Source organism: Pseudopodoces humilis, chromosome 4, assembly GCF_049639895.1.
Source record: "Pseudopodoces humilis isolate 2021_Gansu_Grassland_sample_001 chromosome 4, ASM4963989v1, whole genome shotgun sequence".
Lineage (NCBI taxonomy): Eukaryota > Metazoa > Chordata > Aves > Passeriformes > Paridae > Pseudopodoces > Pseudopodoces humilis.
In genome coordinates, this window is record NC_142203.1 from 6124955 (window position 1) to 6152682 (window position 27728).

The 27728-nt window shown below is 41.5% G+C and overlaps 1 protein-coding gene across 3 annotated transcripts; it reads left to right on the forward strand.

Annotated features, from left to right (window-relative positions):
• Positions 1-6549: 6549 nt before the first annotated feature.
• STARD4 (StAR related lipid transfer domain containing 4) lies at positions 6550-27728 on the forward strand. Of its 3 annotated transcripts, XM_014258755.2 has the most exons (7): positions 6667-6757; positions 6870-6999; positions 8842-8891; positions 11364-11490; positions 12646-12760; positions 13345-13367; positions 19951-27728. In XM_014258755.2, coding segments are annotated over exons 1-7 (492 nt in total). In that variant the 5' UTR covers positions 6667-6755; the 3' UTR covers positions 19996-27728. The 3 variants fall into 3 exon arrangements, with proteins under 3 accessions (XP_014114229.1, XP_014114230.2, XP_005530050.2); XM_014258754.2 differs by lacking the exons at positions 6667-6757; positions 19951-27728 and adding an exon at positions 6550-6641 and having other exon boundaries at positions 13345-19943; XM_005529993.3 differs by lacking the exon at positions 19951-27728 and having other exon boundaries at positions 6670-6757; positions 13345-19943.

Sequence of the window (27728 nt, forward strand, 5' to 3'; positions counted from 1 at the left end):
AAATTTTCTGGGCCATATAATTGCAGGTGAGCCAGTAGAAACTTTCAAAACAAAATTGTTTTAGTTAAGTATCAGTCCTCCTGTACCACTTGCAGAATGCTCTTTCCAGTACCTTCCAACTGGTTTTTCAGGGCACATGTTCCAGGGAAACTTTTCTCTAAGTTCAATTTTCAACTGTTCTACTTACACCCGAGTTGCAAACCCAGATACTTGCATTTTATTTTCTTGACAGAGAGCATAGATTGGATAGTTAGAAAGGTGGGGAAAAAAATCTTAGAAGACAGCTGCAGAAGAAAAGTAATTGCAGGATTTCTCACAAGATCCTCATACAGAAGTTGTTGACATGCCAGATAGTGAGGGAGGTGGTGGTCAGTGGCACAAAGTCTGGTTGGAGCAGTGACAATGGAGTCAATATTGGGTTTGAAGCTCTTCCACACATTCATTAACACTCTGGATAAAGGCACATCTGCACCCTCAGCAGATCTGCAGATGCCACCAAACTGTGAGGAGGGGCAGATACACCAGAGGGTCATGGTGCTGTCCAGAAGGATACAGACAGGTTGAAAAGAGAGGGTGACAGGAACCTTATCCAGATCAGATGACACTGAGATCCCTGACAGCTTCAACCATCCAGTCATTGGGTCTGCACTGCATTGTAGAATAAAGTGCTATACAGCCCATGTGTTTTGAACACAGAAAGCATGGGTCTAGAAAGTCTGAATTTTACCACAAAATTTGATGCCTGTGAAAAGGCCCCAAATTTACAGTACTCTGACATGTGTGGAGGGATTTCTACCTTTCACAGTTAAAAGGAATTTAAGTTAATATGTGAAAAAACCAAAAACCCAGTAACATTTTGAACTGCATTCTCAGTTATAGGTATTTTTCACTGCTTGAAATTGCTCAGATCTCCTGCACCAGTGGACAGATTCAAGTAGATTGAGTGGAATGTCCTGGTAACAGTAAGCACAATAACCAAGGAAAGAAAGGAAAACTGGGAAGTCAGAAGAGAGTAATGATAAACACATTTCCCATGATCAAATTAAGCACAGCTCTAGGAAGAGATCAATTGGTCAATCAACCAATCATATCACTCTCCTACGGATTCACAAATCTAAAAAAACCCCCCAAAATTCATTAGTGGTGTGTCAAATAAAATTGTACTACAGAACACATATTGGCATAAACATTGCAGCTACTTTTCATAACTGCTAAAAAAGACTCAGGCTCAGAATAAACATTATTGGTCTACCTTGGTAATCACACCCGCACTGACACACTCAGTGTGTTTTATTCACCATAAAATAAATAGTTAAGAAATCTAGTAAGAAAACGCTGCTTTTTCCTCTAAAGTACTAAGCAATACTGATAAATAGTGATAGTTAACATTCTCCTTCTTGAAATGTGTCTTCTTGTCTAATGGCTCTTGCCAACCCATAAGCCAAAGAGATGCAGATGCCCCAAAGAATAAAGGATGTCAGGTGCCATTATCTCCACCCTTCTGCATTGGAATTATCTGATGACTCTAATTGCACAAGCCTTAGTTAATGTTTGTAGAAAGAAGTAAGCTGCTAATGAGGCAGAAAACTAGGAGAAAAATCCCAGCTTTTCAATTTATTTGTAACTATTAATTACTTGGTAAAAAACAGTGAGAAAACAGTAAGCCTGGTAAGATGTATCTTGATTTGCTTTTTCATTTCTAAAATCCATATTTGATTCTGAAGAGCTGTATTAATGTAATTTTAAACGGAGATACTGTATCTCCATATGATCAAGCCAGGTCAACCAGCAAAGAGCAGTCTTGGCAGGACAAAATATGGTGGGTTTTTTAGAGTTCTCTGTGTAACACAAGTTCACATTATATTTAACTTTGAGAATATCAAACACGTTATTACTAATGGCAGCCTGTTGAGCTTTAGAATCATATAATACTTGCCAGGGACATCAAGGATATCTTTTTTATCTGGAAAGAGCACTAAATGCATTTAAATTTAAGTAAATTGGTCAGAAAAACTTTAATGAGGTAGCGGTATGCCATTTGCTCTTCTTCCAGCAGCTGGAGCTAAGGTTTCATCGAGTTAAATACTTTGGGTACTGTTCTGCATTAGAACTGGCCTGCTGAGTGCCATATATGAGTGAACACATTATGTATTAGTGGTTCTATACCCTTTCCTACAAAAGCAGAATTTGGTCCAATATGTTTGGTAAACTGCAGATATTTTGCTGATTTGCAAGACATTAGGATTAAATGTCTACAGTTCCTTGTGTCTGAAAACCAGGCAAGAATGTTATACGTTCTACAGAGGAGCACCTTCAGTGATCAAAGCCATTTGCAGGCACTGGTAAATTAAAATTAAATGCCAGTTGTTAGTCTCCCACTTTTCCAAACAACAGGATTTCTAATATGAAATATCAGGCATCCTAAGACAAGCATTCCTCTTCATGGAGGTGAATGTAGATGTTTCCTAAAAGAAAATTATCTAGTTACTTTCCAGTTGGGGGACAGAGGTATTTGGGGCTTTTTGACAGTGTCTGTGGGTCTTACCCATTATGATAATCAAAATTCACCCATGCAAGGTGTTATGTAACAAGAGAAACAGATGTTGCTCCACAAGAATACTGCATACCTCAAGCATGACACAGCTCTGGTATAATTTGGGAGTGGTTCAGGAGTTGCTGCACAAACGTGGGCCAGAGAGACCTGCAGGAGGGAGCAGCAAAAGCTCAGCTAGTTAGCAAAATTTAACATTTACGTCCTCACAGCACTTTTCTCACACAAGCACAAGCTGGTGGGATTGTAGGTATTGCTGTAACTCATGAAGGAATGTAAGACAGAAAATATATTCAGCACCACATCAGTTATCTCACATGGTTGACCGACACTGTGCTCTGCACAGCTGGGAAGCCCAGAAGGTATGGAAATACCTCTCTGTGGGCAAGAACAAGTTTAAAAGCCCTGAAAGCACCCTGTTGGCTCAGATAATAAAATGAATGCTGAATATGATACTACAGAGTATCTATAATCTATAAGACTACTTTGCAGAAAGCTTACAGATCTTCTAAACTTAAGGAACTTGATGTATGAGTGCCCAGAGAAGCTTTTAAAAAAATCAACTTTCTGTTAAAATCCACCCAGTTAATGGAAACACAAAACATTTCTACAAATAAGGTTTTATTAAAAACTTAATTGTTTTCCAATGCAAACTTGTCATTCTCTCCTTCAAGAAAAAGAAATTTCGCTCTTTAAATATGAACAAACTTACACTGGTGTTTTAAACTAGAAATAGTTTAAACCACTATGGGAAGGAATGTCATGCTTAAAGGCATGAAAACACTGGACTTCAAGGAGTGTAACAGGGCAAGGAAGAATGGAGAAAGCAGTCAGGGACTGGTCATATGTACATCTTTTCACTCAGGGAAATAAAATAGATAACAATCTGAAGGAAGATGAGTGAAGTACATTCCTGTATTGTCATTATGCTTTCAACTCAAAACTTCCCTTTTGATTCTGCATTGTAAGATTTCAAGAATTGCATGTAAAATATCTTCATTTTTTTGTTTTGTGTGTACTAGCACGACCTTTGTTTAGAGACCCATTTTCAATTCAGGAAAAATGACCAAGAGTTTTAAATTGCAAAGGGAGCTAGGGACAGTGCAAAAGGTCTGGTGTAAAGCACTGTATTGAAAACAAAACTATGTCCAAAACATTCATTGTGGGAGACAGCATTGGCCAAAATGAACTACATATTAACACACAAAAAGGATCTATTTTCCTCCCAATCTACATTTTAATAATCTAATAATCTGCATTTTAACCGATTTATTTTTCTGTCCTTACAAGAGTTTTCACTTTTAATGTGGACGTTGTCCAATGTGTTTGCTGGACTGAATGATGCCCAGTGAACAGTGCAAGTCTGCAGGAAACAAGCACTTACACACACTTTTGAAGTCTGCTTCAGCTGTGGGCTGACTATAGGTGCCTTTTCTGAGGAAGAGTCTGGTCTGCTTGCTGCTTTACAGAGCAAAGTGAAACTTCAACACTTCCTTAGCACCTTGGTGAGTTGTGTTATAAACACTGCTGACAGGAGAAGCAGGAGTGTCTTGGGCATTCTCACCTCAATGTGTCACTCACCATGCTCTGCACCACCTTAAGCCCTCTGTGGCTGGACAAACATATTGTTTTCACTTTCAGGTGCTGTAACAAAAGCCACAGCTAACAGCCACCTGGGGATGCTGACCCAGGGAGTCTTCCTTCTCTGCTCCTGCCCCAACAACAGCACTTGCAGGACATGCTTCAGCTGAACAGCAAATCCACAGGACCCTGGAAAGCTGCAGCCCTGTATAAACCCTTACATGGCCACTGTAAAGAAGCCCTGTTGTCCCCAAATATGTTTTTGCACCTGGTGTGAAGAAGGCAAATCCATGCACAGAACGGAGATATTTTATTTACAGACCTGTGCAGCAACAGGGGCTTGGTGGCAAATCCACAAAGCCAGCACCACAACTACCAGAACTTTTTCCTATTATACATTTTAGCAAAAATAAGAATTAATGTTCATTGGCTATGAATTGCATAGTTCTTTTATTAATCAGTAGTCTATCTTCTATAGGTTAAGAGAGTCCCTCACTTCTTATGTTAATTATTCTGCATACTCAGTCTTTCTTTTCTTTTGGGTCAATGGTTGCATCTCCTGCTGCTGGAATTATTTTTTTACCCAGTCATACCTGATTCAGCACAACTGCTGAGTTCCTTTGTTAGTTTCTTCCTTTTCTTGGGGATTCTGCCAGATGTCCTTGTGGCTTGTAAATTCTGCATTCTTTACGTCTACCATCAGTGGTAGATCCTTCTCCCCAAGCTCAGATCTCCCCTAGGTCTGAGATCATTGAAGCCTGCCAAGCCTTAATAAGGCAATTCTGCCAACAAGTAGTTTGTTTTTCTAACACCTGGACATCACTTACAGCTGTTTCAGGGATTAAATATTTTTTTGTTATTGAAAGTATAAAAATGTAATACATTAAAGAACATCACTTCCTGAATTTGTTTTACATTTTCCACATTTTGCAATAGTACATTCTTCTTCCAGGCTTTGTCAACCTCCCCTAGGTTTTTGTCAACTCCCCCTAGGTCTGAGCATTGAACCTTCCTCTAAGTCCTGACAGTGAAACACATTGGGTCCTAAACCATAACAAGGCCATTCTACTTACAAGTAATTGATCTCCTGAACACCTGGATAAACATGCCATATGATGAGTGAGCAACTGTTCATGGGTTGGGCACAAAGGGTTACAGTGACTGGGGTGCCGTCAAACTGGTGACCTGTCACTAGTAGGGTTCCACAGGTTTTCATCCTCGGCCCTGTGCTCTTCAACATCTTCATAACCAACCTGCACACAGGACTGGGAGACTCAGCAAACCTGCAGACAATACAAGACAGGGAAGAGCTGTTGACTCCCTCAGCGGCAGGGAGGCCCTGCAGAGAGACCTTGATGAATCAGAGAGCTGGGCAATCACCAACTGCATGGAGTTCAATAGAGAAAACTGCTGCACCTCGGATGGGGCGACCCTGGATGTCTGGAGAGATTGGGGAATGAGAAGCTGGAGAGCAGCACCATGGAAACTGCTGCAGGAGGTCCTGGTTGATGGTAAATTGGACATCAGTCAACAGTAGCCTGGCATCCTGTGGGGCCAACCATATCCTGGGGGTATCAGACCTAGCATTGCCAGCTGGGCAAGAGAGGGGAGTGTCCCACTCTGCTCTGGGCTGGGGCAGCCTCAGCTCCAGTGCTGAGGGCAGTTTGGGAGACCACAAAGTAAAAAAGATCTAAAACTACTGCGGTGTCCAAAGAAGGAACACAGAGATGGTGAAGGGCCTTGAGGTGAAGCCATATGAGGAGTGACTGAAGGCTTTTTGTCTGTTCAGCCTGGAGGAGACTGAGGGGAGACCCCACTGGGTCTGCAACTTCCCCACTGGAAAGGGAAGAGGAGGGGCAGGCCCTGATCTCTCCTCTGGGGTGACCAGTGACAGGACCCAAGGGAATGGCCTGAAGTTGTGTCAGGGAGGTTTAGTTTATCAGGAAAAGGTTCTTTCATTTTCTGAAGGTGTCTGGGCACTGGAACAGGCCCCCCAGGATAGTGGTCACAGCACCAGCCTGACAGAGTGCCAGAAGCATTTACAATGCTCTCAGGCATCAAGCAACTCTTGAGATGTCCTGTGCAGGACCAGGAGTTGAGACTCAATAATCCTGATGTGCCCCTTTCAATTCAGCTGATTCTGTGACTCTCTGCGATCAGTACAAAGAGACACAGCCGGACAGGTCGAGCAGAGCAGCTCTATTCCAGGGAGGCGGAGCCGTGCCGCCCCCAGAGCTGCCAGGACTCCCCTCCCTCCCTCCCTCACACCACCCCTCCATTCCCAATCCCGACCGCGGCCCTGCCCCTGCCTCTTGACGCCACGGACGCGACTTGTCGCGAGGTCGCGTGACGCGAGGGGGCGGTGACCTTCCCGCCCTCGCGCCAGGCGGATCGCGCCGCCATTGGCTGCGCCGGCGGAGCGATCGCGCTCTGATTGGCTGCTGGCACCACAGCGCTGTCGGGCGGGCCGCGGGTGAGCGCGGAGCCGGGGCGGCGGTGCGGCTGTGAGGTGAGCGCGCCTGTCCCGCCTTTCCGGCCCATCGCGGGACGGCCCCGGCGCGGCTGAGGTGGCGGCAGCTGGGCCCCTGGCAGCCGCTCGCTGCCACCCGAACCCGGCTGGGAGATGTGCGTGTGTGCGCGCTGCGGTGTTTCCTGCATCTTCCGTTCGGGTTTGAAAGATCCGCGCTGTTGTTGGCATCCGTGACCCCGTGCCTTGTTCTGCTGTCTGTGTGATTAGGCATCTTGCCGCAGGAGGGAAGCAAATGGATCCCTTGCCCAATCCCGCACCCCTGGCCTCGAAGCTACGGAATACGCTGGTTCGGTATCACAGCATCGCAGACAGCGAGTGGCGTGTGGCGAAGAAAACCGTGAGTGCTCTGGGCGGCTTCCCGGTTCGTGCTCCACAGGAAGCTGTGGGGCACCAGGGCGGCGGAAAGAGCCCCCTGTGCCGTGTCACACGGCTGAGAAACGCGTATCCGGGCCCTGCAGGACTCTAAACTGACAGGCTCTGTGAAACCATCCCTCTAGAGCATCTCTAGATGACAGGATGTGTTTTTCGTGTTCACAAACTCTGTCATTCCTTCTACCCATTTTCTGGGGTGTGTCTCATGGAAGAATCCTACCTGTGTAGGGTTATAGCCTTGACTTACAACAAATTGTGTTAACATTGATAGTATTGCAAGAAGCTAACGTGTACTTTAAACAAAGCAGACACAGCTTGCCAGCCTCTGGAATCTCTTGTCAATGAATAGTTCATCGTGCTTCAGTTTCCAAATGTCTTCCTCTTAAGAAATGAGATCATTCTCAAGGCTTCTTCTCATACTGTTTCACTTTTCTATTGTGTTTTAGAGACCACATATTATCCTAGGTTTCCTTCCATGAAAGGGAATACAGTTCCTGCTTTCTCTGAGCAGTTTGCTATCCTGTTCTTTTGAGCTGCCTGGATTTTTTGAGTCGTGCTTTAACAAGCTAATTAGCCTTTGCTTGTGCATCAGTTCTAGGCTGGGTGAATACTTTTTAGTACTGTCCTCCACAGAAAGTAGAAGTGTAGCTATATGATAGTGTGGTAAATTTCTGTCTTTGTCTTTTTTGTTACTGTGGTTTGAGTAGGGCTTTTATTTTTTCTTCCATCATGAAGCAGACATTGACGAGACAGAAGCAAGTGATCCAAATGTAACTTGATTATTTGCAAAATTAACAAATACTGTCTGGAGAAGCAAGAGCAGACCATCCAAGCCTTTCATTCTTGCAATACACCTATACCACCTCTGCCCTACTAAATGTTGTCTATTCCTATATTAGTATTTCTGTGTTTTTATATTAAGTACTACTGTATGCCTTTAAAAAGTTACCTGCATCCTTGTGTTTCAAATCCTCGGATTTTACCCCTCCCTCCAGCCCTTCCTTCCTCTCTCCTTTCTTTCCATTTTGGTATTGTGCCATGTAGAAGACATTCAGAGCTTTACCTACCACAAGGAGATGTGTTGTGCCCCAAAATACCTTAAATTATTCTGGATGTGGTACTTAGCAGTACTATTCTTTAGGATATTTGGTCCTCCGTGTGTATGTAATCATGATTCCAAATAAAGTGGTGGTACATGGTACTCTTTTCACACCACAATTCTGAGATTTTGTACAGAGATTCCATTTCACAGTTATGTAAAAATCAGAAGATACTGATTTCTCTATTTGCTCTGTGTAACTTTAAAATAAATAGACTACTGCTTGCAAGACTCTTCTAGTCAGGCGTCTAGAAGAGAAAGGTAATTGAACTTTCTTGTCTGTGCCTGCATCTCCTGCACTCTTCTGTTACTTGTGTTACAAGGGTGCAAGCAAACATTCTTCCTGTCTGAGTAGCATCCAGCTGTTGCCTTTCCAGTGGCCTTGCAGAAAAAAGGCTTTCCCTGCTAATGTTGTTCCATTATTCTGTGTATTTTCACAGTAAACTGGCTTGGTCTACCAAACCATACTTCTGCACAGACTTCAAGCATTTGACTCTGAGAAAGCCGATTTCTTATTTTTTTAAATAATAGAAAATGATAAGTAAAAGGTATCTGAAAAAGCTATAGAAAAGTGTACAGTGGTGCCCAGGTGAACCTCGGCTACTGATGAAGTTGGCTGCTTTTCTTCAAGAAAATTGAAGCACTTTCTGGTCTTCTTGTAATTGTGTGCAAGTGACAGTTAACATTGTATCTTATCTTTTCCTTCAGAAAGATGCAACTGTGTGGCGTAAACAATCGGAGGAATTCAGTGGATACCTGTAAGTTTGCCAGCACAAGAGATACATTTTTAAAGTTTCACAGATATGTTCTGTAGAATTTAGAAATGAAGACTGTGAATTCTACAGCCATCAGCTACACAGATGCTCCAGAGGGGAAGCTAAATGGCTAAACCTCTTGTGGCTGTATGAATCCTTTCTAGCTTTTAAGTTTGATATACTTTAGCATTGCATGTGTCTAGAACAACACCACAAGACTCCCATTGGCTGAAGTGGACAACAGCATCTGCCCAGAAATGATGGCTTGTAAAGCTCAGAATCAAGCCTGGGTTCAGTAGTCCTGAAGGGTCACTGGGATGTGCTGAGTCAATCCTTTGACTCTTGCATTGACTGTGCAACTTCAAAATACCAAGTGTGGGGTTATGAGAGGGTTTTATGGGGTTGTTTGTGTGATGTGAAGGCCCTGCCTGTGCAAGTTTCTGTCACTGGGTTCTGTTGGTTTCTGTAGGTTTAGGTAGAGAAATACTGGCCAGAAAGCAGCACTCTGAAGTCCTGTGAAAAGTCCTGTGAAAAGGTGGTGTTTAAAATGATCTCAAAGACTGATACACCCCATCGAATTTACATCTTGTTGAATCTGCAAGAGCTGATGGCCCCAGACACCAAGAGTTCCATGGGCCCACTGGCACCAGCAGGTTGTATAGTTGAGCCATTGCCAGGAGGGCAGTGACTGCTGTGTGCAGGTGAAGACCCCAGGGTGATTTATGCACCTGGAGAACTAAAGCACACTTTGAAGGGCTTTCCAGACCTGGAAGCCGCTGACATGTTCATGTTGTCCTCCAGTTCCAAGCATACAGCTGAGATGGGCTCCATACAGAGGATTATGAGTGAATATGGGTGAACTGCACAAGTAAAGAGGTGAATCTGTTGCTTGAGTATTTGCTATTAATAAGAACATCTTAATGAATATAAAGCATTTTGAAAACAATGATTTTGATGGATTCTTCTCCTTCAGGATTTGGAGGCCCAGTAACTCAAGAAAACAAAATCTCTGGTGTCTACTAAAATATCTAATTACAAATGAATATTCTGTAATGTCATATGCCAGATTGTTTTATTCGGTAATCATATGACACTAAAGCAGAATGAAGTTTCTCCTTAGCTTGGTTCTATGCCTCTGTTATTATCTGCTCTAATCCAAGAGGAGTAAAGAGAACTAGCTCTCCATGAACAAAGCAGAACGAACCCAGAAACATTCGAATATTCCACAAAACTTGGTTAAAACCAAACAAGGCTAGATGTTGACACTGAAAAACTGATGCATTTTATTTAATAATAAAAGAGGTAAAGAAAAAGAAGGAAGGGAGGGAGGTGTGTTTGGGGGGACAGGGAGAATGACAGAGGCAGGTTAAGTAGAAACATTACCTCTCTGTGCATCCCAATGATGTCTCATTGCTCCCCTCAGTCTAGTCTTCTTGGTGGTGAGGGTCCCCATCCAGAAGTATAGAATCCCATGGATTAATGTATGTTTGGATAGGTAGGAATACCCAGGTGCCTCCCCTGAGGGGGGCATGTTTGACACTGTCCCTTGCATGACTCTGTGTCTGTTGCATCGTTTTGCACAACGTGCAGCACTGGTGCAGGGTCTGGGGACCTCTTTGGGGGGCTCTTTGATGGACCATGACACCCCCTCTGCTGTCCCTCTTGTGGATGTCCCTTAGATGTGGCTTTGCTGGGCTGAAGAGGCCCCACAACTGAGCTGGTGTGCACAGCAAAGGATAGGCTTTCACTGCCTCTGAGCAAAGGCTTTTTCACCACACATCCAAAACATCTTCTCTTCGCTCCTTTGGTGTGAGGGTCTCTTCCAGCCTGACAGCAGATAAGCCTGGGGCTGTGGCCTCCACCCTGAAGGTACTGGGCTTAATCCTGTTAAAGTTTTTTTCTCCCCTAGCCCAGATCTGAGTCACTTTATTTTATCTCAAATCAATTTGTAGTCCAGGGCCTCAGTCAGGAGGCCCATTTAGGTGCTTCTGTGAAGCTTTTGTTATGCAGTTTTGCTATAATAAACAAAAATCCTTCATAAAACTGTTTGAGCCATAAACCATAGTATTTCAGTCTCCAACATCCTGTTACTTCTGCTTTAAGAAAAATGTTTTTCTCATTATATTCCTGATCTCCTTGTTGTTTTAGGTTTGCTTACCTCTGGTGAACTCCCTTGCTTGCCCAGCAGTAGGAGTAAAATTACAAGTTGTTACAGTTCTTAAGGATAATTTTTATCCAAGGAAGGAATTTGCCATTTATAAAATATTAACTGTATAAAAAAAGACAAATTTTTTCAGAAGAGGATTTCTTGCAGAGAAGAATAGATGAAACACCCATAGGTGTTTTCCTGTACTGTTTCTCTTTTCAGTTGTCCACTGACTGTACTTCTTGGTATCAAGGTGTTAATGTAAGTGTACCATTGAAAATTAATGGAATATAAAGAATTTCTTCCTAAATGTAAACACATTTTCCTAGCTACAAAGCTCAAGGAGTGGTGGAAGATGCTACTAACAGAATAGTGGATCATATTCGCCCTGGACCTTACAGGCTAGACTGGGACAGCCTAATGACTTCAATGGACATCCTGGAAACATTTGAAGAGGTGAAGACTTGTTTAGATTCCTAAGAGAAATGTGTATTGATGAATACATGAATTTAACATTCATGAATTTAACATTCACGTAGAGCAGAGCAATTCCAACAGATATGAACCCTTTACAGCCTTCTTTTTTGCATGCACGAGCAACATTGTGCATACATTCTCTGTATGACCACAGATGAGGCTTTCTGGCAGCACAGTCCTGTTCTGAAGCTTGAAATTCATCTTTCCATTAATGCTAAAAATAAAGGAGTCAGTCACAATTCTCTTGGACCTAGGAGCTCTGGTAGCCTCTGATAAAATTCACATACAGAGGGCTACAGTATGATACTGTGTATGCCAAAGCCATTTCATACAGCTTGCTTTCTTTTGTTCCTCAACAAACAATAGTAATAATCCACACATATGGAAGTTGCAACCTCACCCTCTTCCTGAAGGGCTAACTTGTGTAGGATGGCTTTGTGCTGAGACACAAAATAATTCAATCTGATGCTCAGGACTTGATAAAAGAAAGGTAAGTTTTAAGCTGGTTACAAAACAGCTGGTAGCCTTCCTTTGGTTAATGCAGACATTCAATATGAATTCAAAACCCTCATCTGGGCACCTGGCTTGAACATGGATTGTCTTTTGTTCTGTCACTGAAGGAAGATTTATATGACAAGGTATTCTGTCTGTATAATATTTATACAGACTACTGTATTACAAGAAAGCCTGTTTTGAAGAACTGTTCACATTCTGTTTCATTTTTTGCTTAGTGGATTAAAAGTATTTGATAGAGTTAGTACCAAGAGATTCCTCTTGAAATTTGTTCATGGTCCTTTTAGACTTCCCAAGTGCTCCTTGGCAACTTAAGAGCCATGTGGCTTTCAGCTCTCAGACATGCCAGAGTTCCCTAGCTTTAGGTCTTTAAACTTTTATGGTGCCAGATATTCTCTACTCCCACAGCTTTCAGTTGTAGACCACAAGTCCTTACAACTTCCAGCTCTTAGGCTGAGAATGGCAGAGCCATTCAGACCTCACTGAATTTTCAGTGTAGTTGACTGAGGCTGTTACCTTTGTGAAAAACATTAGCTGCCTGCGAGCATTAAGTTTCTCTGTTTATTCATTATACTAAGATATATTTATTTTCTTGCCCTTGTAATTGTGTCACTCAACAAGAACTGCTGTGTGATGCGCTACACAACTGCTGGCCAGCTCTGGAACATCATAGCACCAAGGGAGTTTGTTGATTTCTCTTACACTACAAGCTACGAAGACGGGCTTCTAACATGCGGTAAGCCACCACTTGCCTCTTCTAAATTCTTATTTTGCAACAGTTCATTGGCTTAAGATTTGATTCAGATTTAGTAGTAGTAAACATTGCAAAAATGGTCTAAGATAGTCTTCAACAAATAAATTTAAAGTATTTTAAAAAATTTAGAGATGTTTTAACATTTTACATATTTAAAGAAGTGTACAAGTTAGTGGTTTACCCATGAACCATTCCTTTGTGCCAGGTTTCACTTATGTCAGCTGTGGAGCAGGAGTGTTAGAGACAAGTTGAGTCCTCCAGCTCAGGTTGTAGAGCAAACTAGTATGAGTAACAGCTTGCTTCTAGTAAATGGGAGAAACGTCCTCTTAACATTTGAATTTTTGCTTACCCTGCTTTCCTGTCTGTCACAGAGTTTGAATGAACAGCAAATTCCATGCATGAAAATACCCAGAACCTTGTAGTGTGTCTGTCACTACCACTAAATTCCTCAGCCAGAAGCTTATATATTTCAAATTTACTGCACATTAATTTTTTTTTTTATTTCTCTCAAAATAATTTCTGTTTTTAAAAATTTTATTTTCCTTCATTTTTCCTTTATTTTCCAGGTATAAGCCTGGACTATGGAGAGGTGAGACCAAACTTTGTCCGTGGATTCAATCACCCTTGCGGTTGGTTCTGTGTCCCTCTCAAGGACGCTCCTGGCCACAGTCTTTTGACAGGCTACATCCAGACTGAACTCCGAGGGATGCTACCACAGTCTGCAGTAGACACTGCCATGTCTAGTACACTGGCCAATTTCTACTCTGACCTCAAAAAGGCACTCAAAACATAGACAAACACTGACTTAAAAGCCCGTGCGTTCCTTGAAATCAGATTATGTTGTGTATCTTAGCGTAGGTTACCTAAATTGAGGTGAGTGACACTCTTCCTGAATGACACCTGAACCTTTGTGTTGAGGATCCAAACAGCTTTAGCAAGTGCTTTTTGGTGTGATGATTGGCATACATTCCCTGTGCACAGTGCAATATGCTTTTTGCTGCTTGGCACTCTGCAGCTTTGTGAGGAATAGCCTGAATCTCTAAACCCCCAGCTTCCTTAGTAGAAAGCACAAGATGTGTGTGTGGGCTTGGAAAATGCAGCATGAGCTCAGCTCCCTGCAGCAGTTTTGGGAGCCAGGTGCTCGAGATTTTGACAGTGCACATTGCTGTACAGGCAGCATCTCATTGAAGATGTAATTTAGTAAACTATATATATATATATATATTGGTATTTACTTAAATTCTTTGATTTTTTTAAAGTTTGTTCAGCTGCATCTGTAATTTGTTTTTAAATTTGCTTTGATTTATCATATAGATATTATATAGCTAAGTTGTTAAATGATACTATTCATAAAAAAGCTATTTGTACTTGAGAACATAAGTAAGTGTTCATTTTTGGCATTTCTTTGATATTGTAACAGTAACTTACTTACTGTTGTATACAACAGTCTCAGTGCATAAAGAAATGCCCTTACAGCTGATCCGAAGCTCATTTAGGTCATCACATGTCTTTCCATTGTTTTTTGTTGTTTTTTGTTGGCTTTTTTTGTGGGCTTTTAATCACACAGTTGTCAAAATAGCAAACCTCTAATGGATCTTCAGTGATACTCTTTACTTCTAAGGACATTTTTACTTAAATGTGCATGTAATACATATGTGGGAATTTTGTTTAGTTGGGTTTTTGGGGGATTTTCTTTCTGTGTATGTTTCTTGAACTGCATACCCTGGAATAACAAAAGCAGCAGAAAGAGCCACTTCTTTGCTTCAGGGATAGGTGTTGCTGTAGCCACAGCACCACAGACTTGCCAGTGTTCTGGTGCTGTAGCGTGGTTCTGTTCTGCCCCTAGGTTGATCTGTGCAATAAATTAAGAACTTAAAATACAAGCAACTGAAGGCCAAAGCTCAAGCTGCAGAATTGCTCAGACCTGCTGAAGGATACAGGGTCTTTTTTAAAGATGCAAATTTCAAGGATATTCAGCAGTCCAGTGATTCTGATAGATATATAGCAGGGGCATTTAAGAAATAACTCTCTCCCTGCCAGGAACATGAATTCTCTTTAAAATCTGATGCTAAGCCTTTAATGTTGGTATGTGTCATTTGCTCAGGTGATGTAGTTATCCCTATGCTTTGCCAGTGCTCTCACAGTGGCAAGTTTAACTGTGTAGGAGTTAGGAAAAGTATCTTTGTTCCCTGATACTGTGGAGCCAATTGTATACATACAATCCAGGGACAGGTTTTAGACTCAGAAAAACAAAAATTCAGATCAAAGTCCCTTGCAATATTGGCTTTTTTGACACTGACCACTGTAGCTGAACTCTGAATAGTGAGGACTTCCCTTTCTTATTGCTCAGTCAGAGAGGTAGAAAAAACATAACACCAAATATAGTGGGGGCTTTTTCAACCTGCTTCATGTTTTAAGGTATTTAGTACTATTTAAGACAGTTAAAAACAATGCATCAAACAGCCTTTGGTCCTCATGGGCAGAAAATGTTAATTCCTTTTTAGGTTTTGTGTATTTCCCTTTAAACCCCTCAGTTAGTCTTCCCATTTTTTTTTCTACCTTCCTCATGTCTGCCAAACTACTGCAAGCTCACAAGGTGATCTTCTACCACCAAGGACACCAAGGAATTGCTGCCAATATTCTCTCATTTCTAGTACTGGTACAGAGGCAATTATGAAATCTTTGGCAGTGCTGCTCCGTGGGATGAATGGTGACATCACTGTAGAGGAAAGTGTTTGAAGTGTAGCCTATTTTTTCTTTCCAGTTACAAAGATTACATGTGCAGTGAATCTGCATATTCATGTCTTCTCTTTTTAGAGCTGCTGGGACTGACTAATGGAGGGATACAGATGTATGTAGAGAAAAATACTGCCTCTCTATGTAAAAAGCCGAGTTTAAATGTGCACAGAGGCACTTCAGTGCTGGAGAAATGGGTCAGAAGGAGCACAGGACACAGGAGGATGTTGGTACAGCACCAGGCACCACAGAAGTAATTGTTCCAAACACCCATTTTAGGGGCTCTGACACATACACAGTACTTATCCTTATTTAGTATCCAGTGAAATGTTTTTTTTCTGGTTTTAGTGAAGACAAACTGGTGAAGCACAGAGCAGCTGAAGAAAGAAGAACTTGAGCTAAAGTAAGAAAATTGCTAGTGCATTTTTATATACTGATACTTTTAATAAAATTTTAGCTATAGACTAGTACAGAACTAGGAGAAAGATGTCCAATTTAAATTGTATTTATTTGAACCTGAAATTTATATTATTTTTATATAGCTATAGATGGAGAGGGAGGAAGAGCTGTTCTTTAACCAGAGTACATCAGAACCAAGAAAGCCACAGTATCAGAGCCTCTTCTTCCACTGTTGCATTCTTCTCCTCTTGAGTTAGTGGACAATCTAGGTGGAGCCAAGAGGGTTAAAACTGGAAAGCAGTGGCAAGGACAAAGTGCAGGAGCCCATGTTTTGCCTATGCAGAAGTAATGGGAGACAAAGTAAATGCTTAGTATAGATTTCTATCACTGAGGAATACAGTTATCCAGAAGTGTCTTCTGAACAAATTGCCCAAGAACAGCAGAGATCTTATTTTGCTAGATAAATAGCATGTATATAGGCACATCAAAAATATTTTTATATGGCTAATATTTTTTTTAAGAAAGCCTTACTTTTTAAGAGGTATGGGCAATGTGACACTTTACTCTTTGGCACTTTAACTAGGTGATTTGTATATGTGTGGGAAAGGTTTTCATGCTTGGGTTTGTTCCTCATCTAAAAGCTCCAGCATTAAACTTTTCCTGTAGATGTGCAGAAGATGCAGAGATGGGGTTAAGCTCACTTTAGAGGCAAAGTACCACAGCTGGCTGGGAGGTGGACTGATACCTCAGAGAGATACCCTCTCTGAGGTGCACAGTCCCTGATCTTAAATTTGATGAATTTATAAATGTGAAACATGATGAACTTACAAAACACAGAGCGTATAATTTCTCCAGTAATTATAAGTAACCAGAACAGTTTTGATGGTGTGACCTGGTGGTTCAGCCTAGGAGGTGCACTGCTGTAAAAATAGCCCTAAGTCTAGTGAAACCAGTCAAGTTGTGCCTGTGTATGGAAAGTCAAAGTCTGTTTTAACAGTGAGTTTAACTTACTGTGGTCAGCATTTAAGGGATTGTATTTGTATCTTGAGTGCAACTGCAGAATAAATTAAAATAATGTATTCCAACAGGCTCATCATGTACCTTCTTCAATGCTTGTGCAGCCATATGTAGCATTTTTGGGGCGTTATGTCTGATGATGTAGTTAATCTTTAGCTGACTGGTGATCTCTAATGATACCAGTTTGTCTCCTTAAATTTGAAAGCCATAAAGCATTCACTTAGAAACTTGATTTAGACTGAGGATAAGGCCCAACTGAAATGTCTTGAAAACTGTACAAGTAGGATTTTCTCAAGGCTTCAGTCCTAAATATGTATATACAGGAGTTGTTTTGTTTTTTTATGATGACCCTATGATTGTTGTGGAAGAACTTTATTATTTTGGCTTACTATTTTTTACCTTTTTGTATGTTTAAGAAGTGATCTATTAACCATAAACATTAAGTTAATCTGAAACACATGAGCATATAGCACCTGGCAGAAGGCATATAGGTTATATATCAGGTGTATAAAACAAGCTGCAACATGTATATTGACTTGTATTTAATTAGCATCTACAGAAACAAAGAAAATCTCTGCATCTCCTCTAGACCCTTCCTTTGCTTGTCTTACAAAGCTTGCACAAAAGCAGTAGAGTTCTGTAGCATTTGACTTCAGTGGAAAAGCCTTGTAGCTGCCTTCTGTTGCTGAGAAAAGGAACTGTCACCTCTGAGATACAGCACACTCTTGCAGAGCATGTATCATGTCCTTCTGCAAAGTATGGTAGGGATAGGTATAGAAGCCACTTGGGATCTTTGGGAAATCCTTAAGGACATTAATTATTAGAATTGTTAAAACATTGATGTTCGAATCCATTTCCTGGTGAAAGATTTTAAACCTACACTAAGTATTAAATGTTCTCTAGAAAATAATATATCCTAAAGTCCTAAACTGCAGTTTATAATTCATTCAGCCTTTTCCAGTCCTCATTTTTTTCCAGACTCAGTTTTACAGTTCAAATAGGGACTGCTTATCATGGAGTTACATCATAACTTCTTACTACAGTAACTACCTGTAGTAACTTGTGAAAAATTATGCTTCCTTGGGATTTGCCACTGGCATGGAGAAAGCAGACACAGATGGTAACAGCATATGGCAGGAGATACCTGTGCATGTTTCACAGCTTACCCACATGGTAAGAAATGCCACATCTGGATTAAGAAGCTTCAGATACCATCATAATTCCCAGAACTGCCTTCTCCAGAGTTTCTTTCTTTAAAACAGTTCTTTCAGTGTGCCTAGACACTAGGATCTCAGAAGTTTTTCTTAGGTAACCTAAGTGGAACTCATAAGATCGGTTGCTGCCCAGAGTGAAACCAGAAACTGACCTTGTTCAAGCCCTCACTGCACCAGTTTGGCTCTGCCCTAGGATGCAAAGGAGTAGAGAGCACTTCCTGAGCTCTACCTGCACCTTGCTGACCTGCCTGCCATCACAGACACCTCTCTGAGGCAGTCTATAACCCTGGAGAGAAAATTGTTACGCCAAGATTCCCTGTCTCAGTGTGTCAAAGTGCTGCCTGCAATTTGGGTTCCAGTCGGGGAGCATTGCTACTGAGGTTGTTGCTGTTACTAATTCCATCTCCAGGGTGCACTGGGGAGGCAGGGCGGTGCTCATGCGGGTGCATTTCAGCAGCAGCAAACATGAGTTCAGCCAACCCATGTTACTTGAGTGCCATACAACCCCACCTTGTCTGTATGCCTGACAGGATTTCAAGCTCCTCACATTTTGAAGGGGGAAGGAAAGAAACCACAGCATGCTTGTTCACTGGAGCATAAGCCACGTCTCCACAAACCACCATTTCTTCTGTGTACAGGATTAAGGATGCAGCCTGTATGTGCACAGCCATATCTGCAGAACTTCATGGTCTTCCTGTCTCAATCAGCTATGTGAAAATAACATTTTGTATATGCTCAACATGGTCAAACCATCTTTCTGCTCTGCTGTGTGCCTCCCAGCCCACACCATGGGAATAAAGCTTCAGTGGAAACAAAATTGAGGAAATCTTAATGCCCACCACAAATACCAAAGAAGTTGGGAAGAGGGAAGAGACCCTTCATGTACTCTTTTTAATGTTAAATGAAAGTATAGAGATTTCGCCATGGATGTAAAAATAGTGAATCACTTCCCAAAACCACCTGCATCATTGGATATTTGAAACATAAAGTTTCTGGGATATGTACAACATTGAAGGAAACAAATGCTTGAACTGCTGAGAAGGATGTCATAACTACAAAAGCCCAGGGCTTTTTAAAGAAGAAGACTGTGCCAGGCGTCAATAGAAATGCAGGAATTTGGTAGTTATGAGGCAGGATCATTATGTTTAACTCCCCAACTATCCTAACTCATTAAAAGTTCCTCTGACTTACTAGCTTTTTCTTATTTCCCATTTCCTTATTTGTCTCAAGCTCATTATAAAACCAGTGTAATGTGCTGTGTGATGAGCTCCAACTCAGCTGTTTGATGTGCTGTTTTTAAGAGGTGAGCCAAGAGCAAACAACCCTTGAGCTCCAGGGGGAGCTCAAAGCCAGCTTGATACTTGCCCTCTCCTTTAGTCTTGTCAACTTTTGCTTTTCCACTTTGTTATGGAGGTGACCAAGATGATTTCATGAAATTGCAGTACGAATGCATGCCTTGGGAAAAGATTCAGCAACATCAGTGGAAGTGCCAAATTGGACCTTTTTTTTCTTTTTTTACTGGAGCACTCTTGTCATGCAAAATGTCTCGTAGTGAGTATAATGACTTATTTCTTCCATTGCTCCAGGATGGAGAGATTTTGTAAAATCATCTCCCACAAAAGGGTATGAAGGGACTTTGCATTCAAGCAGTTGGCAAGATGAAGGAGTTTTAGATGGCAAGAATAGTAAGATGCACCAGTACCAAGCAAGAGGGAACACCATGAGTGACAGATATGGGCACAGAGCAGAGAAATAAAAAACAAAAAGTCCTTTCAACATGTCAGTCTTAAAATGTTCTCCATTCAGGTACCGTGTGCAGCTTTTGACAACGTAACTCAAGACAAAGAATAGTCAACTAAAGGCAGAAAACTATATTCAAGCAAGAAGAAGACCTCTGGAGTAAAGGTTTGGTTTGTGCTGGTGAGAGAGGAGCATCCTGAATAAAGCAGCACATTAATAACCTTCGGATTAGGTTGCAGAAAATAAATCATTGTGATAGACAAACTGTTAACTGCAACAAAAAGACTTGGGACTTCGTAAAATACTTTCCAGTTAAAAGAGCAACAGAACTAGAGGTGGTAATTTCTGTACAAGGAGGTGGTAATTTCTTAAATGCTGGAAGTAATTAATAAAAAGGGATGCAAGCATTTATCTCACATAACCCACCCTGGGGCACAGGGGAAGCCTGGACAGCCCCTAGTTCTGTACCCACCACCAATAACAGATTTAGTTTGCTATTCAGTTGCTAACTTTTGAGAGAAGAGGAGTAGGGGAAATGTTGTGCCAAGCTGGAAATAAGTCCAGGCTTTGCAATATAAACAGTTAATACCCATGATGATTATTGTTCCTTGCTCTACATTAAGCATTAGCTGTCAGCAAGTAATAGATATAACCTTTTCTAGATTCACTAGTTTATTTAGCATCAGATCAGTCATGCAAGCCACTTACTAAAAATAGACATCCCAGCATCAAAGCATTTTCTCGTGGCTTATCAGCATTGCCATGCAAACACACAAGGAGGTACACTGGTCTCACATACAATACATGGAAATAACAAAATGGTCATTTTTTCTGGTTAAAATTTCTCTCTGGTTCACTTGCACAGTATCAAGAAAGTTATGTCACAAACAGGCTTAATCAGAAGCAAAGGGGTACAGTTAAACAGACTATAAACTGCTATTTAGTTGCTTACATCTTTGCTAGTAGAAGAAAACAGTGTTGACAGTACAGGATTTCGTACACATTAAGCAGTATAATGAGGAGTCAAGAACACAGGACATGTAGCTAATTTGAGATTCTGCTATATATATTTACAACATTCTTAATTTTTATTAGTAAGAGTCCAGCCTCCACTGCTCTGAGATAAACAAGCTTCTGTAACAGGCTTATAAAATACTTTGTGTTACTAGTCAAAGGCACCATTTTTCTGTTTGTCTTGGAAATATCAGCACATACCCTAAACATACAGCATACTGTGTTACTGAATTAACAAAAGCACAAAATTCCCTCTCTATGGTCCACATCCAACCAGGAGCCTCCAAACCAAAGCCAAGCCAGACACGCAGCCTTCATGTATCACATTTTTTCAGGTTAAAACCAGTTTAAGCTGATGACCTCCTTGCTGTGAGTGTGGAGCAGCCAGGCAGCCTCTGCTTGGTACCCCCTGGTCTTGTGAGGGTGTGGTGGTATAGCTCCTGGGGGCCAACAAATTCCTTCCCCCAGGCCAGACAGCCTCAGTGACTCTTCCCTCCTCCTCCTCCCTGACAAGCTGGACAAGTCACCACTGCTGATTTTTGTAGGAACATCCTGTTCATGGTGGACTTGGCAGTGCTGGGTTAACAGACTGCATGATCTTTCCTAAGCAATATTCCAAAGGTCTTTCCCAACCTGAATGGTTCTATGGTTCTATGACTAGGGTTCACCCTCCAACTCTACCATCTTTCCTTCTCCCTGAGCAACTAACCATTTCAGAGGTAATTTTCTCATGAGCATAGGCCTGTCAACACGGTGTATTCCAAAAAATAAAGCCAAAAAAACCCCAAAAAACAACCAGAGCCCAAAATGTCCTCTTATGGAACATGCTATTTAGTCAGAAGCATTAGAATGACATCTTAGGAGGATGTGGTGTGAGCAAGGAAGTGGTTCTTGCACTCAACAGCACGAAGGAACAGTTTGGGTTAGCTTTCAGAGTTAGTAGTTGTAAATGTCCTTGTTTCTAATTACTTTCAGTAAAAAGTTCTTAGTTTTTAATTATTGTCTCCCTGCAGCCAAGATGGTAATGATTTGAGCAGAGCAAACAAGGCACCTATCACTACACTGAAGGTAGTACATTGATGATGGCACCAGCCTTGGATGCTCTGCAGGGTCCTTGTCATTCCCAAGGAAAATACTTCTCAGGTAGGACACAGCTGCAGCAGGGTTCAGAGATATTTCAGAGATATTTTTGTCTAAATATATATACAGTCCACTTGCTCAGTTCCATGAAATGTTTCTTGACAAATTTCAGTTTTCCATAAAACACTACCTCAGACCCCAAAGCAAGCTGAGGGAGAGACAACTGGGGGACATATTAATAATACAAACAATACAACTTTGATGTCTTACAAGTGAAGAGTAGGGTCAGTGGTGATGTTTTTCCATCTGGAAGAGGCTGTCACTGGATAGATACTTTTGCACTACTTCCATAAATATGGCTGGTCAGATGTCAGGAAAATAACAGAAATCAGCAAACTTAAAACCTTGAAATGTACATTTATAGACACTTTTCACTTTATCCTGTGTTGCCAGAAAGCTAAAAAGGGGCTCTTTTTGGTGTGTTCTGTTGCAGAGTTCTCTGGTGTGTTTGTTGTGGGCAATTATTGTACAGTGTTATTTGGGGATTTGTGTAGTGCTCATTCATGCAAATTTCACATATTTAAGTAACAACATCATGCATGGATCTGAGGGCTGGTATGACAGTGCAGACCCCTGTGCACAGTTCTGGATGACTAAATATGATTCAGTGGCTCCTAGAACATACTGTCTCTGGGACAGATCACATGCCATTTGCAGCTGTAAATCAAACCAAATGGTTTGTCCTCAGCTTTCAAGTGACCAGAATAGCTGCTTTGAGTCATTCGACATAATAATTTCAATTAGAAGAGCTATCCCATATGCACCTGACACAGGGTGCAGTCCTGACACAGGAATTACAGTCCTTTTTCCTGTCAATGGTCTTTCCCTGTGTGTTCTTACACAGATGCAATTATTGGCTCCATAGTTTTGTATTGCAAAGCAGATCATTATTTACAGTTCCAGGCAACAAATGGGACCAAATGTTCCAAACTGACTTTGCAGCTTCTTGTGCCAGCACTGTAAATGGCAATGCTGCATAAAATATGATTCTAAGTATATCAACTCATATTATGTAAACAATACTAAGAAGGTCACTGGTCATAGCACACATGGTATTTTTCAGAGTTCCTAAGCCTGACGTCTTGTCTCTTTGGATTGACCTAAACAATGTCACCCACAGAAGGAAAAATGTGCTATTGACAAAAGAGCTTCCTGGTGCTGAGAAGCAGAATCTGGCATGGTCCTGTTCTCTTTGCTCTGAACTCCTCATCCTGCACCAACAGCAGCCCAGGTGCCTTCGTTTTCTATTGGGAAAATAACTGAAGAAGCTAAATTATTTTCTGTGTCTGTTTGGCATTTGTTGCACACCACTGAGCTATTTCTGTCAGCCAGGTATAGGCCTTTAAGAAAGGAATCTGAAGATGCCAGGAAACAGCATGAGTCTGGGAAATAGGGAAAGCAGAAATACCTCTCCGTGGGTATTAAATGGAAGTGACAAATCACACCAGGGTGTGGCTCACAGAGAAATACATGTATACTTGACAGATGAAACTCAGACTTCTGGGAGCACAAGTGCAGTAGTGAAACCATCTGATGGAACCAAGGGCCACAGGAGATTTGTCAGCGCAGAAAAGCTGAAACCTGCCAGGTGTCAGATGGCTCTTTACCCACTGACTGGCAGCTGACAGCTGTTCCTGGGTGCCCCTGGGCCAGGAAAAAAAAAAGATTAAGCACAGAGGGGAAAAATAACAATAAGCCATTTAGCCATTAATGTTAACACTTGTTCTTGAAGTCAGAGTTTCAAATTAAAAAAAAAAAAAACAAAAACTTTATTTTAAGCTTTGCTCTTTATGTATCTTCCTATAGGAGGAACTCTGTTCTACTTCATAGGGGCAAATATGTGCTGTTTAATATACCTTGGCCAATAAACATCTTCCTGATGTACAAATAAAGGGCCAGACTGTTCTCAGTCACACATGCTGTGGATGGAGCATCACTGGGCAGGTCCTCTGTACAGTTTGGGGCAGCTCCAACTCTTTGTGAAATGCTGTGCTTGTGCTGCCGTTCCTCTTCGACCCCTGTTCTGAGCACATGAAAGGAAGGCACTGAAATAATCTTCTTCCCAGCTCTGCCTTGGGAGGAACCAGAGCTGGGAAAAATTCTGTACCACTGTATTTGTTATATTTCATACCTTGATATGCATTACTGAATTTCATCCAGCAAGGATGTATGTATACCAAACTGTTAATCATTATGGTTTCAGGTCCAGCTGAGTAATGCTGGAAAGGGACAAAAGATGGCTTAAAAGGTTGCTCCAGCTTCTAATACAGACTTGGCTCTCAGAGATTGTTCATCAGTCTCTGCTTCTTATTTGACAAATTTATATATTTATGTGTTCAGATACATATTCAGATTTTAGTCTGTAATTTTACTGCTAAATTCAGAATTGGGCCACTTTAAGTATTCCATTGTATTCTTGTTTCTGTACTATGCCTATTCCTACAATATTTGAATGCCCTCCCATAATAACTAAGTTCATTACTGCATTCATGTTCTCTTTTCCACTCTGGAGAGGTAGAAGAGGATGTAAGTACTTGATGAATTTTTAGTTATATGCATGTATATTGTCCTATCCTTATATTAGTTTGAGGATTCACACTCTAAGGGATGCTCTTCACTGCCTCTCCCGGAATCTTCTGGATTACTGTGGCCAGAAATTTTACCTCCCAGATATAAAGAATCTGCAGTCTTGCCAATAGTAATTTATATATCTTCTGGAACTAAGATCATAAAGTCATGAAATCACAGAATGGGTAAGGCTGAAAATGACCATTGGCACTGTTATCTGGTCCCACCTCTCTGCTCAAGCCAGGTTTCCTAAAGCACATCACTCAGGATTGCGTCCAGGTTCTGGAATATCTGCAGTGGGGGAGACTCCACAGCCTCTCTGGGCAATCTGTCCCCATGTGTGGACACCTGCACAGCAAAGAAGTACTTCCTCATGTTCAGGAGGAACAGCCTGGACATCAGTTTCTGCCTGTTGCCTCTTGTCCTATTGCTCAGCACCATGGAGCAGAGCCTGGTCCATCCTCTTGGCACCCTTCTTTCAGGTATTCCCATATATTAACGAGGTTCTCTCTCAGTCATCCTTTCTTTAAGACTGAATGGGCCATGCTTCCTCAGCCTTTCCTCATAAGAGATCTGTTCCTGCCCTGTCATCATCTTTGTAACCCTCTACGAGACTTGCTTTTGTGTCTAGACCAGGCAAATATTTCACTCCTATTTTTGTCCTTTTTCCTTCCTTATTTTCTTCTTATTCTGCAATGCAGTAGATGGTTTTTGTTCAGCAAAACATGGTATTGTGCAGGGGCTTATCAGAGAATTTTATATATATTTCTTTATCCAAAAGAAGAATCAACTCTATGTTCCAACTGAACTATGATAGGGAATAAAGGATATTCTTTGAGCTGTTATTGTTTTATAAAGTAACTTTACAGATGTTCTGCCTGTCTCTTTGCCACCCTTGTTACCTTCAGGACTTGTGTGTATCCTGCCACTGGTCTCTAGGTCTAACTCTTTCTTGGTCAGCCTCTGATATTTTTTGTTACATGGATGCCATCCCTCCATAAGCTATGCTCTCATAATTTCTGAGCAACAAGGTTGGCTCAGCCACTCAGAAATTAGTTCTTCTCCAGGAGAAACAGCCTCTGCACAAGGCACTGTGCTGATGCTTGTGTCTGTTATTCTGTAAGCAGGCAATTTGCAGGACGCTGTGCAAAGATCTGCTGGGATTCCTCTATCCCACACTTTCATATGCTGCTCTTAAAACCCCAGAGATGACCCAGCACGTGTGCAGGAGCTGAGGGACATTTATCTAGAAACAAGGGTTTATTTTCCAGAGTCCTGCTGCATTTGCTGCTTGTCAGATATTGCTTTCCTTCTGCTGAGTTGGACACTAACAACTCCCAGTATTAATTTTTCCTTTCCTTGCTGCTGGGCAGCAGAAAATATGGTGTTGTCTTCACTTCTCCCATGGCTGCTGGCTGTGTCTGTGTTCCATTTGCAGTGTGAGTTGCAGGAGAAGGTGATTCATTTGGAAGGTGTAGAGGCCTAGCTGCCAGTGAGCCACAGCCTCCTGCAGCCTGGGCCTCCCTGCTGGTCTGAGCCACTCCAAAAAACCTTTTGGTTAATGCTTTTATCCTGCTATGCTACCACACAGCTTTTCAGAGAATTTTGCTTTGTTCACCAAGACAAAGGGACTGCTGGGCAGTTTTTGTCATTCCACGCGTCCAACGGCCTGCTCATTTGTGGGGACAGAGTCCTAAGTACACTTCTTCTGAAGAACCTGTTATATCAAAAACTTTTGCATTGATGGTATGCTACATTCAGAAGTTTGATTACAGGGTGTCTGCCTCTTTTACAGTATGTTTGCACACTGTAAAGTACAAACTTCAGCCAACAAACCAGTACCAGGCTCACACAGTGCAATTTACTGTGTCATCCACAAAATTGCAAGCAAAAGTGTTTGAAACCACAGGAAATCTGTTCTATTTTGGAGGGAATCTTTCTGAACCTGAGAAAACCCCTGCTGTGATGCAAAGACAGGACTTCCTTAGACATTTAACAGGCATCTGATCATCATCTTAGCTCTAAAATACTAGACTACAATAGGCTAGTGCTGCAATCTGCTTTTAAAAGAAAAGTTTTGCTAAGCTCAAATACTTCAGAAAGATTGGAAGGTTTCCCCTTTTGTACTTGAAGAACTTTGTTAATATCTTAAATATTCTAAAAAATTAAAGCTTAGGATTTCAACAGAAAGGAGTGCAAGTAACTTTCTACTTAGCATAACCACATATTTGGAAACATCTGTTCCATCTCCAGTAGTTTTCAAGTGTGTTCACATTTTTCAGCCACAGTAAGACACTGATGTTGCACATCCCTGTCTGCACTACAGCAGATGCCACTAGGATGTAATTTTTCAGATGAAGCCAGTGCAGGTAACACTCTTGTCTTCCAGTGCATGCATACACCTAAGTGCTGTCACAAATCAAATATATCATCCAGGCACAGTGCTTTACTGAGTCACATACTGGTAATCACAGACTCGGCACGGCCATCCTGATTGTTTAATGTTGAGTATGATAAGAGAAAACAAAGCAAAAAAACAACTGAAGCCCCAGAGCCTTTATGCATAAAACTGAGCTGCCTCTGAAGATCATGCTGTGACAGAGAGGTCTCCTGTTGGATGGCATCAGTTCATAGTTATGGTATGCCGTGGTACATCTTAGCAAAAACCACCATTGTGAATCAGCTGGGACCACTTTTCACCTCAACAAACGGTGCCTCAGATGAAGGAATTTATGCTTAAACTCTTACAGAAGTGCAGTTACTGCACAGCCAACTCCACTGCTGCAGGTTTGAAGCAATGATCCCAAATGAAAGACAAAATGATACAGAAATCCAGCCTCTCCCATCAAACTTCCCTACTGACTGAACTTGGGTGACTTCACCACAGAATGATGGCAGTGAAGTAGCTGAAAATTGCATTTTTCCTCCAGTGACCTCAAAGGAGGTAAGACAGCGAGTAGAAAGTGAGATAGGTAGATGTACCTATGATCTTCTCTAAAGTTATTAATCTTGCTGTACTTGTTTCCAAGGGAAAAATCTGTAAAAGTGTCATGTTGGCTTGCATACAGCTGCTATGGCCCCACCAGATGTTTCAGCTGACCTGAAAGTGTGTCCCTTGAAAA